This window comes from Oryza glaberrima, chromosome 6, assembly GCF_000147395.1.
Source record: "Oryza glaberrima chromosome 6, OglaRS2, whole genome shotgun sequence".
In the NCBI taxonomy this organism is placed as follows: Eukaryota; Viridiplantae; Streptophyta; class Magnoliopsida; order Poales; family Poaceae; genus Oryza; species Oryza glaberrima.
In genome coordinates, this window is record NC_068331.1 from 20,226,058 (window position 1) to 20,244,605 (window position 18,548).

The 18,548-nt window shown below is 48.5% G+C and overlaps 1 protein-coding gene and 1 pseudogene across 1 annotated transcript; both read left to right on the forward strand.

Annotated features, from left to right (window-relative positions):
* Positions 1–5,113: 5,113 nt before the first annotated feature.
* Positions 5,114–6,218, forward strand: LOC127776984 (G-type lectin S-receptor-like serine/threonine-protein kinase SD2-5; annotated as a pseudogene).
* An 8,978-nt stretch (positions 6,219–15,196) lies between these two features.
* On the forward strand, positions 15,197–18,315 carry LOC127776280 (protein BZR1 homolog 3). The gene is made up of 2 exons (XM_052302641.1): positions 15,197–15,630; positions 17,052–18,315. Exons 1-2 carry the CDS (start codon positions 15,379–15,381, stop codon positions 17,865–17,867), a joined length of 1,068 nt encoding a protein of 355 aa, XP_052158601.1. The 5' UTR covers positions 15,197–15,378; the 3' UTR covers positions 17,868–18,315.
* The last annotated feature ends 233 nt before the right edge of the window (positions 18,316–18,548 follow it).

Sequence of the window (18,548 nt, forward strand, 5' to 3'; positions counted from 1 at the left end):
CCCTTTACTCTCCTTGCTCAATTTCAGTCTATTCTCCATAGGAACCTGAGAAGAATTGCAACCTTGCATCCCGGCCTTCTCAAGTATTTTTGTTGCATAAGCTGACTGAGACATAGTAACTCCTTCACTATTCTGATTCACCTCCATACCAAGATAGTAAGACAAGAGTCCCAAATCACTCATGCTGAATAATGATCTCATATGCTCCTTAAACTTAGATATCTCACCAACCTTGGCTCCTGTGATTATCAGATCGTCAACATACACACCTACAATAAGTCTGGCATCTCCTCTTCCACGAGTGTAAACTGCTCCCTCTGTTACACTTCTCTTGAAACCCAAACTTACAAGACTTTCATCGAGCTTAGCATTCCATGCCCTTGGAGCTTGTTTTATCCCATAAAGGGCTTTCTGCAGTTGGAGCACTTTGTCAGGGTGTTCCTCATCGACAAAACCTGGTGGCTGAACAACATAAACATCTTCCTCCAGATCACCATTCAGAAAGGCTGATTTAACATCCATATGATGAATTTCCCAGCCTTCTTGTGTAGCCATTGCAACCAGCAATCTCACTGTCTCCATCCTTGCCACCGATGCAAACACCTCATCATAGTCCACACCATGTTGCTGCACGTATCCCTTTGCCACCAACCTTGCCTTATGCTTTAGTATTTTTCCAGATGCATCACGCTTGACAATGAACACCCATTTCAGGCCAATTGGTTTGTGTCTTGGTGGCAGATCAGTGAGACACCAGGTGGAGTTATTCTCGATTGACTTCATTTCCTCGAGCATTGCCTTCCTCCAACAACTCTGTTTCTCTGCCTCAAGAAAACTTGTTGGTTCTTCTTCAGATAGCAAACACTCTTCACTGTAATCAAAATCAAGAATAGGCTGCGTCGTGGCGAGCGTGTTCGCCACCGTTCGGTAGCGTCGTGGAGCTTCATCAGTGCCGCTGCTGGCATCAGTTGGGGGAGAACAGAATTCAATTCCAACGGCTGAGCTTGATGCAGGTGAACCGAGCACAGTTGTCAGGTCAGGCGTGGCCGGCGAGCTTGGCGCAGTCTCTGCTTATCGTGTGCTCCCCTCATTCACCACGCCAGGAACGCGCTCCCCAGCCGTCGGAGCAACAAAATACTCCACAGTGAACTCCTCTTCTTCTCCAGCTTGAGCAATCTCCGGATCGCGCCACGCCCATGTCGCCGCCTCATCAAAGACGACACCCCGCGACACACAGACACGACGTGCCACAGGGTCATACATGCGATACGCCTTTGATCCCTGTTCATAACCAATGAATACCATGCACGTACCTCGATCATCAAGCTTTCTTAGGTTTGGTTTCACCGTCTTCACATATCCGACGCAGCCAAACACCCGCAGGTGTTCGACCGCAGACCTTCGACCGTGCCAGGCTTCATATGGCGTGACGCCGTCCACGCTCTTGGTGGGCGAACGATTCAGCAGATATACGGCCGCCACGACCGCCTCGCCCCAGAAGTGTGCAGGCATTCCCGCTGCCTTGAGCATGGAGCGCGCTGCAGCAACCACGGTCTGGTTCCGACGCTCCATGACCCCGTTTTGTTGCGGCGAATAGGGGGCCGTGAGATCACGCCGAACACCACAATCGGCGCAATATTCCGTGAACTCCACGGATGTGAACTCTCCCCCGCGATCAGTGCGTAGTGCCCGGAGTTTCCTCCCGGACTCCACCTCCACACCAACCTGAAATTTCTTGATTGCTGCTGCCGCTTCATGTTTGCTGGAGAGGAGACGAATCCACATGTAGCGGCTCATGTCGTCGACGAGCAGCAGAAAATACTTCCTGCCGCCCGGTGTCGCTGGCATGATCGGGCCACACAAATCTCCATGCACCAACTCGAGTGGCACCTGTGCTCTGTACTTGGCCTCCTCCGGAAATGGCGCTCGCCGTTGTTTGCCCGCGAGACACCCATCGCAAAGCTCATCAACATGATCAATGGACGGGAGTCCACAGACCATTTCACCTTGTGCTAGCCTCCGAAGGGACTAGAAATTGAGATGACCGAAACGGGCGTGCCAGCGCCATGCCGCGTCGGTGTTCCTTGTCGCCAGACAAACTGGGCTAGCCAAGTTCAAATTCAGAATATACAGGTAGCTAGGGGACCTCTTTACCTTGGCCAGTAGAAGAGCAGTAGGATCCCGCAGCGTTAGGACGCTATGGTGGATGTGTGCGTCGTAGCAGCGCGCGTCGAGCCGCCCCACACTGATGATGTTCTTACGTAGTTTAGGAATGTAGTAGACAGCTTCCAGTGAACGGTGATCCCCATTCTTGCACTGAAACATCACTATCCCACGCCCCTGAATCTCGATCACCGATCCATCCCCAAACTTCACCGTGCCGACGACGCCTGTGTCAAGCTCGGCAAATGCTGAACAAACGTCGGTCATATGGTTTGTCGCTCCCGTGTCTAGGAACCACTCGCCGGCTTGCTCCCCTTCACCATCTTGGTCCAAAACCACCTTCTTCTCGGTGAGGTGCACTTGTTGCACATCAGGTGTTCGATCCAGTGTCGCCTCCCCGGCGAGCGACACACCCATGACTTGGGCCATCAACAGAGTTGGCTCCTCCTCTTCTTGCGTCAGGTTCGCCTCCCCCCGACGTTGACGCCGCGGCTTCCGGCATTGCCTGGCGTAATGCCCATATTCATCACAATTAAAACATTTTACCTTCGAAATGTCCCGGCCACCATTCCCGTTGGCCGCCGTCTCCTTCCCTTTTGGCGAGCCGCCAGACTTGCCTCGACGGTTTTGCACGCCAGAGCCGCCCTGACCCTTGTTGGTGGAGGCAGAGGTTTCTTGCTCCTTTTGTTTCATGCGTGCTTGCCACTGCTCTTCGGTAAGGTATAACTTGCCGCCACCACTCTCCTCCTCGTCATCACTATAGGAGTCGACCGTCGACAACCGGCCGACGAGCTCCTCGAGGGCCATGGTCTTCACGTCGAGGAGCTGCTCGAGGGAAATCGCAACCGGCTTGTACTTCTTGGGCACAACGCGCAGCAGTTTCTTGTTGATGTGTTCGTCTTCCATGACTCCACCCATGTCGTGAATGTCCGCGACGACGGCAGTGAGCCGCATCACGAACTCCTCCGGTGTCTCTCCATCCTTGAAGCGCATCGCCTCGAATTGGCGACGGAAGCCCTGCTCCTTCGCCTCACGCACACGGTCGACGCCGACCCGCATGGTCTTGATGGCGTCCCACGCCGCCTTCACCGTGTCATGCTTCGCCAGCCCACGCAACATCTCGCGCGGCACCGCCTAAAGGATTGCCGAGAGAGCCGCCCGATCGTCGCGGTACTCCGCGTATCCGGGTTCAATCGCCGTCCACAACCCCTGCGCCTGTAGGTTTACACGCATCAACAATGCCCAATCCGGATAATTGGTCCTCGATAGCACCGGGAGGCGAGCAATGTGCCCGGCATCTCTCCCCTGTGGCACGAGTGGGAGGTTTGCGCCGTCTGCTCCACTCCCCGCGCTGCCGCAGCCGCTGCCGCCCGCGCCTCCGCGCCCGCTGCCGCTTCCACCGCCGCCGCCGCCGCCACCGCGGCGTCCGGGCGGTGTGTATCGCCCGCTGTCATCGGACATCGTCACAGGATCACTATGGTGCCGCTCTGATACCAATTGTCAGCAAAATCACTCACTCACACAATCTGTGGAAGAAAACAGCTCAGTCCGATGGTTGTCGAAACAGCAACAGTTCACTGACGAAACTGAAAATCAGAGAAACCGAAAACATAGTGTTTTTGTGCTGCTTGAAACTTGCGCAGCTTTTCTGGGGTTTTCTCTTCTATTTATTCTTCTCTCTGAGAGTTTGTTACATGCATCTAAAGACCGAGTTTTCAGGATCATAACGAACGCGCCATCCCACGATCTAGCTCCTGATCCGGTCAGCAACAGAAAAGAAAATAACGATGAATGCTCAACTGAATTCCGGTACACCGGACTATTTTCAGTCTTGCCTACATGCACGGCTAACACAAAATTACATGCAAACTAACATGCATCAGATACAAAATGGATCAATGCTCAAGATTATATCAGCTTCGTCAACACTCTTCGACGATAGTGGCTCCCCCGTCTGGCAATCGTTCGACCACCCGGCTGATGTGCTTCTCCCAGGGCAGTACCTCCGCCCGGGGATGAGGCTGACAGTGAACGCCTTGGCGGCCGACTTCTCCGAGGGCTCGCTCTACGTCTCCGTCGGGAACAACGCCATGTCCGGCTTCGTTGGACACAATCCTCCCCAGCTCTACTTCACAGCTCCGGTCAGTGACACCATGGACACGCTTGCAAACACCATGGACGCTCCGGTCAGCATCTCTGCGTTTGGACGGTCGCCTTCTTCCTCGTCGGAAATCCTGATCTCGCTGCCCGTGGCGCATTCAGTTCAGTATATCCGTGCTGTGTCTGATGGACACATGAGGCTCTACGGGTGGAATTCATCGTCGTGGGTGATCATGTACGAGGTGCTACAGAAGTACACGCCGGCGGTGACTGCGAGTACCCGATGGCTTGTGGCAGCTATGGCATCTGCTCTGGTGCCGGGAATTGCAGTTGCCCATCAGAGATTCATTCCTCTCCAATCTACAGAGATCGGCCTGGTCTCGGATGTAAGCTGGCGACGCCGATTTCTTGCTGGGATGTACGAGGTATTGAAATGGTGGAGCTTCCAAATGTGACGTACTTCAATTACAACGGCTCTGAAGCAATCATGCGTGACAAGGTGACGCGATCAGATTGTCTTTCAGGCTGCGTAGCGAATTGTTCTTGCAAGGCTGCTTATTTCAAGCTCAGGATGAACGACACAAACGGCACATGTTTCCTTCAGTCACAACTATTCTCGTTGCACAAACTCCAGACTACAGCACCAAGCCTCTACAACTCCAGGGCATTTATCAAGTTGAACAATATCACTTTTGCAGAAAGAGTTCGTCCTATGAAAAAGACGTTCGGGACTGGAATTCTAGTGGGTATAATAATTGGAACTGTTTCTTTGCTTTTCTCCATTGCTCTGCTCATCAGGATGAGAACCCGCAGAGAACGAGTGGATGGAGAACATATTGAACATCTGCCTGGAATGCCAAGAAAGTTTAGTTTTTAGGAGTTGAAAGTAGTCACTGGGGATTTCTCCAGCAAGATTGGTGAAGGCGCATCTGGGACAGTATTTGAAGGGAAGATAGAAGATGAAAACATCGTAGTGAAACGTTTGGACAGTGTTGGTCGGCGTAAAGAGGAGTTTCTTATAGAGGTTCAGACTATCGGCAGCATTCATCACGTCAACCTGGTTCGAATGATCGGATTCTGCGCTGAGAAGAACCACAGGCTTCTGGTTTATGAGTACATGCCAAATGGATCGCTGGACAGATGGATCTTTGATGAAAAAGATGGTCGCCCCTTAGATTGGTCGACAAGACATAAGATTGTCTCTGACATTGCCAGAGGTTTGTGTTATTTGCACGAAGGATGCAGGCAAAGGATTGTTCATCTGGACATCAAACCCCAAAACATCCTTCTTGATGACCAAGAAAAATGCAAAGATCTCTGATTTTGGAGTCGCTAAGTTAGTTGACAAAGACAGGAGCAGAGTGATGACCAGAATGAGAGGAACGCCAGGGTATATGGCTCCAGAATGGCTAACCTCCACTATAACTGAAAAGGCAAATGTCTACAGTTTTGGTGTTGTGGTGCTAGAAATTATATGTGGTAGGAGAAACTTGGATCACTCGCAGCCAGAGGAAGCCCTTCACCTGATGAGCTTGTTGCAAGATAGCGCCAGAAATGACAAGCTTTTAGATATGATTGACCACCGGATGGATGACATGCAGCTTCATTTTGAAGATGTAATGCACATGATGCATCTTGCAATGTGGTGCCTTCAGCTTCATAGCAACAGAAGGCCTTCGATGTCAACTGTTCTGAAGGTTCTGGAGGATGAAGCCAGTCAAGCCACTGTGCACGAAGATCTCGATTTCAATTTTGTTGTTACCAGTTCATCAATCTTCAACGAAGGAATCATGGGTGAATCAAATCTCCCTTTCAACATCATTACTGTCTGGACCACGCTGAACCATAGCAGTGTGTCTATGTATGCTGATGTATTTGACTGGGTAGATACTGCTTTCCTTATCATGGTCTTCCGTCCGTATCAGTGCCTGACAAAACTTACCTATCTACTGTAAAATCAAAGGTGTTTTTGATTATTATTCTGTGATGAACAATTGGGCATTGGAGATTATTGGTTTTGTTATTTGGAATTTATTCACGAAGTGGTTTTGGAGATGATTGGATTTACAGGTGAATTACAGGTGCTGTCATTTTATGTGACTGGTCAGACCGGGCTCTGGTAGCCGGTCAGACCCAGAGCCCGGTCTGACCGGCGTGTAATGCGCGGTCTGACCGGCGTAGCCCGCGGTCTAACCGGCCGACGCTGTGTCGGTTTCGGTTTCGGATTGTTTGTTTGGATATCCGTGATTATTTCATGATTATGACTTCTAGATGGATACTATACATATGTAATACTGTTGTTTGCTACTAATGAGTCAAGTTGGAGATAACTTGGTCTCGGAATATGGTTTCTTTATTTATTTCATGTGTAGGTGACTCGATGCCTCGGGAGATTATTTGCGGTGATGGACCGGGAGTCGGCTTGGGGATAAGACGACGTCTGTGGTGGTCAGAGATCATGCGGGATACTTAGGCTAGAGTTGATGCACGTGGTTGATGGAGATTCCATATGGCATACGATGGAGGTATTGTGTGCGTATCGATGTGGAGTCGAATTTGGAAGGAATCCAAATTTGATACGATTGGTTATGTAAAGTTTTTTTCTTGTACTAGAGGGTTTCCTAAGGTGTTTAGGACTTCTAGTATGAGTTTGGTTCGTGGCTTTAGGCTGCCTACCTCATGTATAAATAGAGGGGGAGCGTGAAGCTTCCCGGTATCGCTTTTGAGAGCAATTGAGTTGAGTTTTGAGTTAGGGTTTCGAGTTTAGTCGAGATTTTTATAAGGAGTGCTGTTGGTGCACTTTGTAAACAGAGAGAGAATCAATAAAGTCGTCATCTACTTTAAGAGTTCTTCGATTTGTGTTTCACCGGGTTTTAGCGATCTAATCGGCGACACACCGGCAATCAGACCGGCGGCATCGTGGCGGTCAAACCGGCGGGTGACCTGCGGTCAGACCGGCGGCGACAATAGGCGCGACAGGGATTCCAGGGCGGTCTAACCGGAAGATCAACACCGGTCAGACCGGCGGCATCCACACGGTCAGACCGGCAGATCAATCTCGGTCAAACCGACTTCCGTCGATTTCGAGGGTAACTTTTATTTCCGCTAAAAGTTTTCAGTTTTTGGGTATACCAACCATTCACCCTCCTCTGGTTGGCTTAGTTTTTGTGATTCGATCCTACATCTACCTATGTTTTCATAAGATACGATCCATATTTGAGCACGTCTATGTAGAAAATACTACTGTACTATCTGTGTACTTCCTTTTTCACAAGGATTAGTTTGTGATTAATTATGTAGGCTTCTTTTGGTTGAGCTAAAGTCAAACTGTAGCAGTCATATGCAAAGCCAGTAGGATCCATCTGTGTGCTTTCGCTTTCATTTCACTTTTTTTTAGTGTTGTATCTATTTCTTGTCGCTGGATGGTTGACAATCCTGAGAGTCCATATCCTGAATGTCCATGTCATCTGCAAAGCTTTACAAATCAATGGAAGCTTCAAGAAAACTTTAAAGCAGAAGAACGGAGTCATCAAGAAATGCAGACGGCATGGCAGAGCAGTTTTTACCTGGCCAACGCTAGGATTGAGGGTTTGAGGCCCAGTATGTGAGCTGCCGTTTGGGCCCACAGGCCCACACCAACTTGGACTCTCCTTTTGCAGCACCTGGCCAGCAAAAGAAAATTGTTCACTTTCAGTCCCTTAATTTGAGGAACTTGAAGTGGACTTTCTGCCCAGTAAAACGGAAACGGAGGTCACTGGCTGCCCACAAAGCCCATAGTGACTCTTCACATGGAAATCTTTCTAGCCCATCTTATAAATCTCTGATAGGGGGACTACTAGTACCTGCTTACTAGCACCAAAACAGAGACATTAGATGTGAGATGTCTCCTGATCAGCTTTACTGTTCCTGCTTTGCAGCGCAGTAATTCAAAAGGCGAACCCACCACCCCCACCACTGTAACAATCACGGGGGAGGGAGTCGCGTCGCGTGCAGTGCCGTTGGGTCGGCGGTCCAAACAGTACAGACATTCTACGTGCAGTGAGTGGGTGACCGCATGCATGAAAAGACGTTCACCCCAACATGCGCGACGGCAACATCTCGCTGCCGCAGCCAGCCAGTGACAGTCACAGGGCGAATCGAGGAAAGAAGAAAAGAAAAAAAGGAAGTTAGCAGTCGTGCAAAGCGAATAGACAGGACAGGCAGTAAACGCCGAGTCGTACATGGCCTGTGCTCTCCCCTCCGAGAAAGATCCCCCACCCCCAATCCCGAGGCGTCCAGACTCCAGACTCCAGACCATCCATCCATCTCATGCGGTCACGCAGGTCGTCTCGTCTCGTTGCTTTTTTTTCCTCGGTGGCCCGGTGCGATCATGGATCGGTGGCGGTAGTCCGTGAATTTGCGCGTGTGTGGCCGTGGGCTGCTTTTTCCCTTCCCGTGCCGTTGCGTTGGCCGTGCCGTGTGCCCGCCTCCTCTCGCGTCACCCCGCGGTCTCGGTCTCGCGCGCGGGCGGTTGCTAGCAGCAGCAGCAGCGCGGCAACGACCGCACCGCGTGCGGGCACGGGGCCGGGGCGGCGCGATCGAATCCGAGGTGAAAAAGTTGGGACGACGTACGTACGCCTCGCTCCATGCTCTCCGCGCGGGCCGCAGCGGACGGCGTGCGAGCGCCGGCTTCCTGCAAGTCTGCGACTGCATGTGATGTGATGCGCGCGTACGTACGTGAACGTAGGCTAGCTAGGACCGCTGCGTACGTGTGTAGGAGTAGTCGGTTACGCGATGACGTACGTGCTACGCGAGTGCGACTGCTATGCATGCACTGCGTGGCCCGTGATCCACCAATTTCTTCCCTGATGCTCTGCGTGGTGGCGCAGGAAAATATGCAGGCCCTTTTTTCACGTCAGAATATGCCAATGCATGTATGCCAATATATACGCCTGTGCAGCTGTGCTGCCAACCTTCCATCCAAACGATATTGCAAAGTATTGTCGTCTTCAAAATAAAAAAAAAAATCGTCGTGCTATGTGATTTCGCGCGAGCTGAGCTGAGCACTCTGAATACTACGTAGGTGCACGCCTGTATATGACCATGCACGGTTGCACGCAAGTACATGCTTGGGTCCCCAAGCTAATTATCCCATTTAACCGATCGATCCTTACCCGACACCTCTTCGACGCCCAAGCTAGAAAGACCGGTTTATTAAAGAGATGAGAGAAGAATATGTAACAAAGCAACATTCTTATATCACCATGCATGTTTATGTATTACCTCTCGCCACCAACACTCACATGGGCGTGCCGCCTTTTTATACACCCCAACACAGACAGCAGGTAGGTCGTTGGTGCCACTTTTAACAAGTTAAAATTCCTCCATTAGCTACACCATCTTTTCATACCCTGTTTCATAGAAGCATCCATCGGCCGATCATAGCCGGGTGATAGGGAACAGTTGCCCTTTAAAGTAAACCGTCCAGCTGGTTCAACCAATTAACCACCCATTCTTTAGCCCAAAATGAACTAACACACTCCCTGTCCAGTCGCGATTAATTAATCCGGTCGCGGCCTCTCCAAACACGCCGAGACAGGAGATCGATCGATCGAGCGCCGCATAGATGCCAGCCACGAAGTCTTGCCCTGGCCAGAAACGCAGCAGCAACGCGAGGCTAGTTGCGAGTTGGGCACCGCTGCCCCTGGCCGACCGGGCAGCACTGCATGTACAGATGTACTTTCATCTATCGGCAACTCAGCGTGCAGCTAGCTCACTGTCGTGTCCGATTGAAATGCCACTAGCTACTTTGCTCAGTTTTATATTACAAGTCATTTTGTCTTTAGTCAAAGTCAAATTGCACGCTCTAAATTTGACTAAGTTTATAGATAAATATAGTAATATTCACAACAACAAAATAATTTCATTAAATCTATAATTAAATATATTTTTATAATATATTTATATTGGGTTGAAAATGTTACTATTTTTTTTTACAAACTTATAATCTAAAATGGAGTAGTATATATATACTGATCCTTTTGCAACGGCGTTTGCGTGCATTGGCAAAATGGCAATTAAGAAGGATCTTGCATTTGCATGCATATAACTATTATATGTGCATTTGACCTCGAATAATATCGTTTCGTCGTTGTGCTGCCTGCCTGTCTGCTTGTGTGTCGTGCATGTGCGCGCTTCTAGCTAGCTAGGTCGCCTAACATGTGGGGGAGATAGAAATCATCATCATGTGCTCCTCATCATATATATTGCCTAGCTTAGGTTGTTTATATATACCCTCTCCATTTTAAAATATTTGACGCCGTTGACTTTTTAGCACATGTTTGACTATTTGTCTTATTCAAAAAATTTAAGTAATTATTTATTCTTTTCATATTATTTGATTTATTGTTAAATATACTTTCATGTACACATATAGTTTTGCATATTTCACATTTTTTTAATAAGACGAATGGTCAAACATGTACTAAAAAGTCAACGGTGTCAAACATTTTTAAAACGGAGGGAGTATATCATTGGGGTCTTCATAAACCCAAAAAATGCACTAGTAGTATTTGTGGAACGGAAGAACACAATCGATGCCTGGAATCTCTTCTTTTGGTAATTGGTCAATGGTATTTTCGTACGGTGTAGTGTAGCGTGCTTGACTTTCTTTTTAAGGCCAAACATGTATTGTTCAGGCTGGCATATATAAAAAGTGATGAGAAATTCTAGCTTCTCTTTCTTCCGGTCAAAGTGTAACGATGGAATAATTTCGGCATGCATGTTAAGATGGTTAGAACTCAAAATGGACAAAAACAAAATGAGCTCTACAATTATATATTCAGATAACTTCAAATTCATCTCAAGTTTGGCTCAGACAATATATAATCGTTCTCTTCCCAAACAAAACGGGGCCTTTAAACGACACGAGTTGAGTTCGAAGAAGCTGGAGGCCGGAGATACGTACGATTCCGTCTGTCTCGTGGCTAGCTCATGGCATGCAGGCATGCAAGCATACAGTGGACGCATCACTGCTCTCTCTTTTGCGCCACCTCCCTCGTGATCTGTTCCCCCTATCTGTTCATATGTCTCTCACTCTCTCTGCTGTTGCCAGATGAAGCTGATGGCAATGCAAATGCAACTTGATCAGAGAAAAAAAGAAGAGGAGCTATGCATGAAAGACAAGCTAGCCCCCAGGATGGACCTTGAGAGAGATAGTGCAATGATGGAAAAGGAAAGAGCATCGGGATGTTGTCCAACCGGGCATGGGGGTTGGGTTGGATGGGATCCGAAGGAGCACACTAGCGGGCCATGGACCATCGTGGTCGGACCGTGAAAGTGATCGATGGCCCGGTTAATTCACTCACTCTGCAATTAAGCCGTGCTCGTACCATTTGTACTACGTACCTAGCTGCAAGCTCGTTGTTCATATGAACAGGTTCCATGAACTTGCTTTAACTTACCAAGCAGTACTGTAAACCGTCTAGTGGTCGAAGGCCTGCCTTTTTTTGCTTTGGCTCCCATGATGATGGATGGTTGATTTGTATATATAGCCATGCTTGAGGTACATGGAATGTGGATCGACTTGCACGTATTGAATTACTAATCACTCCGGTAGTCCGGTCTAAAACACAATTCATTTTATATATCGATCTATAACACGAGTTAATAACTTTCACAATAAATTAAAAATCATTTAAAATATAGGTTTTATAGGTATATCAAAATGATATATTCAAATATGTGCTGGTACAAGAGTTTTCATAATATCACACTTATATATAGCATAACTTAAATTTATAAGAACCAGCTGGTAGTCAAAGTTGGCTACCCACACAAAATATATTTCTCACTCCGGTTGCTTCCTTGGTGAACCAGAACCTTGAATGGCCATGAAGGTAACTTGCATCTGGGTGTGATTCTATGAAGGGTCTCCATATAATGAAGATTAAATATAGTCCAGCAATCAATTAATTGGAGTAGGGAGTAAAAAAATATGTATATATACATGACAAGTCAAACTTTTGAAACCTAATTTTGAGAACCAAAATCTTTTAAATATTTGATATAAAAATCACAAGTCTACATTTTTGTATAAAAAAGTAATGTATATCACAATATTTTATATTTCTTTTGAGCTTTAGTAGGAGTATATTATAAGAAAAAAGTATGTAGTTGTTCGAAGTTGCATGTTGAAAATTAATTTGGTGTGTCTGAGGCAGTATGTTTCATAAAGCAGGGAATTAGCGGCCGCCAAGTCCATTAATTAAAAATAATGTATATCAGTAGTCGTTGGATCATGAAAACTCGGAAGAATTTAGAAGGCACCTATATATGCTCACTAGCTAGCTTGTCATGTTTTGTCTGTCAGCATGCACCCTTGAAACTTGACAAATGGACATTAATCTCTAGGCTGGCTACACACGTAGCCTTTGGCTAAATCAACTTTATCTTGTGCAATAGTATAACAGACTATGGTATAGTAGATGGCTTCAGGTTAATCCTTCGTTGACTTGTTTTCTTAATTTTTGGGGATAATTGCTTCAGCTTGTCTGAAATCTCTGAATGGGCAAGTTAGTCGTACGTGCACGTACGACCGATGCTTTTCAATCGTGTTTGATCACGGAGACAGTATAGCTTGTGGCACAGAGTTTAAAATGTACACTAAAATATATTTTTGGTTGAGCTCCCAAATCTACACTAAACTAGTACTCCTAGCTAAACCTATCTCCGTATAGCTCACCGTTGCCAAACAAAAAAGCTTCAGCATAAACATACCACCACACTACAACCTTCAGGCCACTTCCCTTTTCTTACCTTTTCCCCCTTAACTGATATAAAAAAAATCATAGCATAATAAAACTCACAAGAGAAATTAACCTCACTGCAAGAAAGAGATATCCCCCAGGAAAAAAGATAGAGAGGCCTTGCTTAGATCCCAAAAAATTTTAGCCAAAAACATCGTATCAAATGTTTGGACACATGCATCAAACATTAAATGTGGGAAAAAACCAATTGCACAGTTTGCATATAAATTACGAGACGAATCTTTTGAGCCTAATTACGCCATAATTTGACAATGTGATGCTACAGTAAATATTTGTTAATGACAGATTAATTAAACTTAACAAATTCGGCTCGCAGTTTATAGATGGAATATGTAACTTGTTTTGTTATTAGCCCATCACCAATGCAGTGTTTCAGCCCGTGCCCCTAGCGATGGCCGTCCGCTTTTCCGTCGGCATCATCCCTCTGCGAGAGAGCGCGTCCCTCAGCTGGGACACGCGCCCCCAGCTCCTTTTCGCCCAGGCGCCGATGGAAGAAACCCGTTGCGTGGGTACGGGTGCTTGAGGCGATGCCCCCCGAGCGAGGATTTCCTCTTCCACCCCTCTCCCCTCTCCTCGAGCTCCTCGGCGACGACCTGGGGACGAAGGGAGAGAGAGGCGTGGCACGGTGGCGGCCCTCCTCCGGTGACGGGAGAGATACGCGGCGGCGAGAGGGCGAAAGGCACCGGTCACCTGCACCTCGGCTTCCTCTGCCGGCGCCGCCACCATCTCCTCCCCGATCTGGCCGGGGGGGGAGGGGGGGCCAGATTCGCCCACGAAGGCGGGGTCGGTGACGGCGGCGGGGCAGGGAGGTCGTCGACGGCGGCACGGCGGGGAGATCGGCGACGGCGGCGGGAAGGAGTCGGCGGCTGCGAGGAGCCGGCGCAAGAACGGGGCGAGGTGCACCAGGCTCGCTCGCCAAGTCCTGGCGCGAGGCGGAGAGGAGAGCTCACGTGGAGTCCTGCGACGGCGACGGCGAGGAGAGGAGAGACGAGAAGCGGAGGGGAGGAGGCGAGTACGATGGAGACGAGAGAAGCGAAGCCGGTTTGGTAGATACTAGAGTAAATGAGAGGGAGAGAGAGGGAGGAGGAGGAGGATAAAAGAGGGTTAGTATAGTAAAATACCTTCGTGGGCTTTTAAGGTTAGGTACACTTGTTGGGCCGCTAGAGGTATCCTTCATTGTAGGGGTAGTTATCCGGCATAGAGTGTCTCTGATTATAGATACCCTTAGTCTACACTTAATACTTCAAATGTACAGTATATCCGTATAAGAAACTTTACATAAAAAAAACTAAACACACCCTGAATCATACAAGCGTCAGCATGCATGCAGTGCCTTGCAGAATCACCGTCACGTAAGCGTACGCCACCCTAAAAAGTCAATGCTACGAGCCGCGCGCGTTCGCGCGACGCGAGCACCCACGCCACGGCACGCCACGCACCGCTCGGATTTCCGGTCCAAGTCCCAGCCCGAAACCCATGCACACCACCACGGCACCACGCTACTAGCAGCAGCCTAGCAGTAGTACTAGTACTACACCCCTACACGCATCGAGCTACTGTGCAGCTGCGCGACGCGGCCCGAAATTACGCACAAAACGCCCGGAAAACGGACGCGCGCGCCCCCCAGGAAAGCGGAGAAAAAGGCGGCCCAAACCCAACGCAGCAGCAGCGGCGTCACGGCTGCGGCGCCACCGCTACACACCTACGCTAGCTTCCGACGCCGTAGCCCTCTCTCTTCCCCGCCGCGGATCCCGAGCCAACCGCCGCGGTCCCCCCACCCATCTCGGAAAAAAAAAAAATGGGAAAGATCCCGCCGCGATCCAACGGCTACCGCCTCCCCATCCACCCCCCCGCTCGCGCGATCGCATCACATCCATCGACCACGTGATCGAGCCGATGGAGCTCCCTCCCGGCTCGGCTCGGCTCGCCGGCCACGCCGCATGATTGCGCGATGGGGGCCACGTGGGCCCCACCGCTCCGCCCCTCTTCCGTTTGACCACGGATCCCGGGATGACACCAGGGCCCCACCGCGTCAGTGGCAGCGGCTTACCGTATCCGAAATGACAGAACTACCCCCCCTGGCGTTTCTTTGCCACTCGAGCGCCGTTTACAATAAGCAGCAGCAGCAGCAGAAGCAAGCAGAGTGGCCGCTGCTGCGTTCAGACTGCTCCTTCCTCCTCCTCGCGAGCGAGAAATTATTAATAAACAATCGAGCTGAGCTGAGGCGAGGCGGCGGCGGAGGAATCGATCCCCGGCGAGCGAGCGCGCGCGAGCAGATCCGCCGGCGGCGTGGGGGAGGCGAGGGTGGATGACGAACGGGGCGGGGGGAGGAGGAGGAGGAGGGGGATTGGGGGGCACGAGGGTGCCGACGTGGAGGGAGCGGGAGAACAACCGGCGGAGGGAGCGGCGGCGGCGGGCGATCGCGGCCAAGATCTACGCCGGGCTGCGCGCCTACGGCAACTACAACCTCCCCAAGCACTGCGACAACAACGAGGTGCTCAAGGCTCTCTGCAACGAGGCCGGCTGGACCGTCGAGCCCGACGGCACCACCTACCGCAAGGTTAAAAATCATCCCCCCATTCTTCCTCAATCCTGCTGTAGCTTAGCTCCCCCGCACCGCCATGGGAGGTTGGCGGTGGCGGGAGTTGTTGTTGTTCTTCTTGTTGTCATTCGGGCTTGTTCCTTCCACCACCTCAGCCGGAGCAATCCTGGACGCTACTGCGATCTGCGTCTCTGCAGCTTCCTCCGTTTCTCTCTGCTTTGGCTTTCTTTTGAGATGTGCACTCTCTATTTTTGCTTCGATTCGAGCTGGTTTGATGTCGAATCAGCTAAAGATGGCGTGTGCGGCTTAGTGTTCAGCAATGGGGGAATGCAATGCGGTTATATATTGTCTCTTTTTGGCTTCAAATTAAGGATTGATCCTAGATGCGCTAAATTTGATCTATTTGCTTTGAGCTTTCTTGTCTCTTGCGAGATGTTTGATTTGTGTTGCCGAGTCAGGGTAGGGAGTTGATTTAGTAATGGCGAATGCATATTTTGGCTACCTGGATTAGCAAACTCCATAATTATGTATATCTAAGAAAAAAAAAGATGTGAATACGGAAGATTGAAACGATTGTGGGCATTTCAGCTGAAGGGGAAGACTGTTTTTTTGAGGATGACCGGCATTGTGTGCCATAGAATCTTTTCACCAAAATTTGCAGTACAGTTTTAATGGTTTCTTGCATGAAAACTATACCCTTATGTACTGTAGTAGTACATTTGTATGGGAAATCACCAAGTTGCCTTGCTTGCTGGGAGTGGCAAGAAGGTATTTAAAGCTGCTGGGTTCAGTTGATGATGCATGTTTTAATGGTGAGGTCATAGACAAATATGAACATAACAGAGTGCCACTTGCCTGCATTCAGGTAAAAAGATATAATAGAGGGATTCACGATTCACATAATAAAACACAAAGAAGGTTTCTCAACACACACAGAGAGGAGTGCTAAATGGCGCTCTTGCGATGATCTTCGCGTTGTGCACATGATGCCATTGCTTTCAGTGATCAAAAACAGAATTTTTAACTGCGCTTTTGCGCTTGCTGCAGAATAGATTAGTAGTACAGGACAAGTGTTTTGTCTATAGGCACACCCACAGAGGGCACAACAACCATACTTTTCTGTGGATTGATTTGTATTTAGTCTAAAAAGAGTAGCAGTTTCTTTTACAAGATTGCTAATAACGCACCACTTGAGATTTTGAGTAATTGCCTATTTGGAAATATAATTCATTAAATCTGAGGTATATTTTCACTTTGAAGTCTGCAGATAAATTGGCATGTTTCTTTTCAAATTTTTTTTTTGGGGATAGACATGCTTAAATTCTGGACAATTTCCTTCCCCATACAACTGTTGTCCAGTGCATTTCAATTTTCTTTACATGAATGAAATTATGTAGATATGTACTAACAATTATGTGTTCTATTTGTTTATATTTCAGGGATTTAAACCTCCTCAAGCAGAGCGTCCTGATCCAATTGGAAGATCGGCTTCGCCAAGCCCTTGCTCTTCATATCAACCAAGTCCGCGGGCTTCATACAACCCAAGTCCTGCATCGTCCTCCTTTCCAAGCTCTGGATCCTCCTCGCATATCACTATTGGTGGAAACAGCTTGATTGGTGGTGTCGAGGGAAGCTCCCTCATCCCATGGCTGAAGACACTTCCGTTGAGTTCATCATATGCCTCCTCCTCCAAGTTCCCACAGCTTCACCATTTATATTTCAATGGAGGTTCCATTAGTGCACCAGTGACACCTCCATCCAGCTCCCCTACTCGCACACCTCGCTTAAGGACTGATTGGGAGAACGCAAGTGTTCAGCCACCATGGGCTAGTGCAAATTATACATCTCTTCCCAACTCTACACCACCGAGCCCAGGCCACAAGATTGCACCAGACCCAGCATGGCTCGCAGGATTTCAAATATCATCTGCTGGTCCCTCATCGCCAACATACAATCTTGTTTCGCCGAATCCATTTGGGATTTTCAAAGAAGCTATTGCCAGCACTTCCAGGGTGTGCACCCCTGGTCAGAGCGGAACATGTTCCCCGGTAATGGGTGGCATGCCGGCTCATCATGATGTTCAGATGGTTGATGGTGCGCCGGATGATTTTGCCTTTGGGAGCAGCAGCAATGGCAACAATGAATCACCTGGACTGGTGAAGGCATGGGAGGGGGAGCGGATACATGAAGAATGCGCCTCCGATGAGCTGGAGCTCACTCTTGGGAGCTCAAAGACTCGTGCGGATCCCTCCTGATCGTGCTACTAGAGCGTCACTTCTTCGGTTGGGTTTATTTCATATTTATTTGTATGCTACTCATCTGTTTTTTAAGTTCAGTGTTTGTAGAAAGAGAGAAGGGAATTCAGAGATCCTACCATGGTCCTCTGTAGATGATATATCCATCCTCTTTCAGGGATCTGAACTTGTGTTAGCTTATGCAACTTATTAACTTTTTTCTTTTATTTACTTTGGTTTTATTCTTTCTTTTTATATTTTTTCTTTAGAATTGATAAGAAAATATGGGAAGGGAAAGGAGTGCTTGCAGGAAAGGAGTTCTTTAAATTTTTTTATTTTTATTTTCCATGTGCTCCCGTAACAAGTTTTAGCTGTCCTTGCTATGACTGTTGTCTCTGTACTTCTGTCGGAGGTGTGTACATTGTACGTGGATCATTGATTGGATTCTGTTATGTCTTTTATGATTGAAGTCGCTAGTATTACAAAGTTCATGCTCCCTTTTTAGGATACCTTTGTCCAAGTTGATGTTTACGTTGTCTTGCTGAGTTGCTGTCATTGTCCTACACATGTTGTGTATCGTTCCCTAATTATAGAAGCTCATTGTCAGCACTTGGTTTCTTTCCTACCACATCGCAACACCACTGATATCAGAGTGTCTGGGTTGCTTTTGATTTGTTATCCAATTAGTACTTTATTATCTTT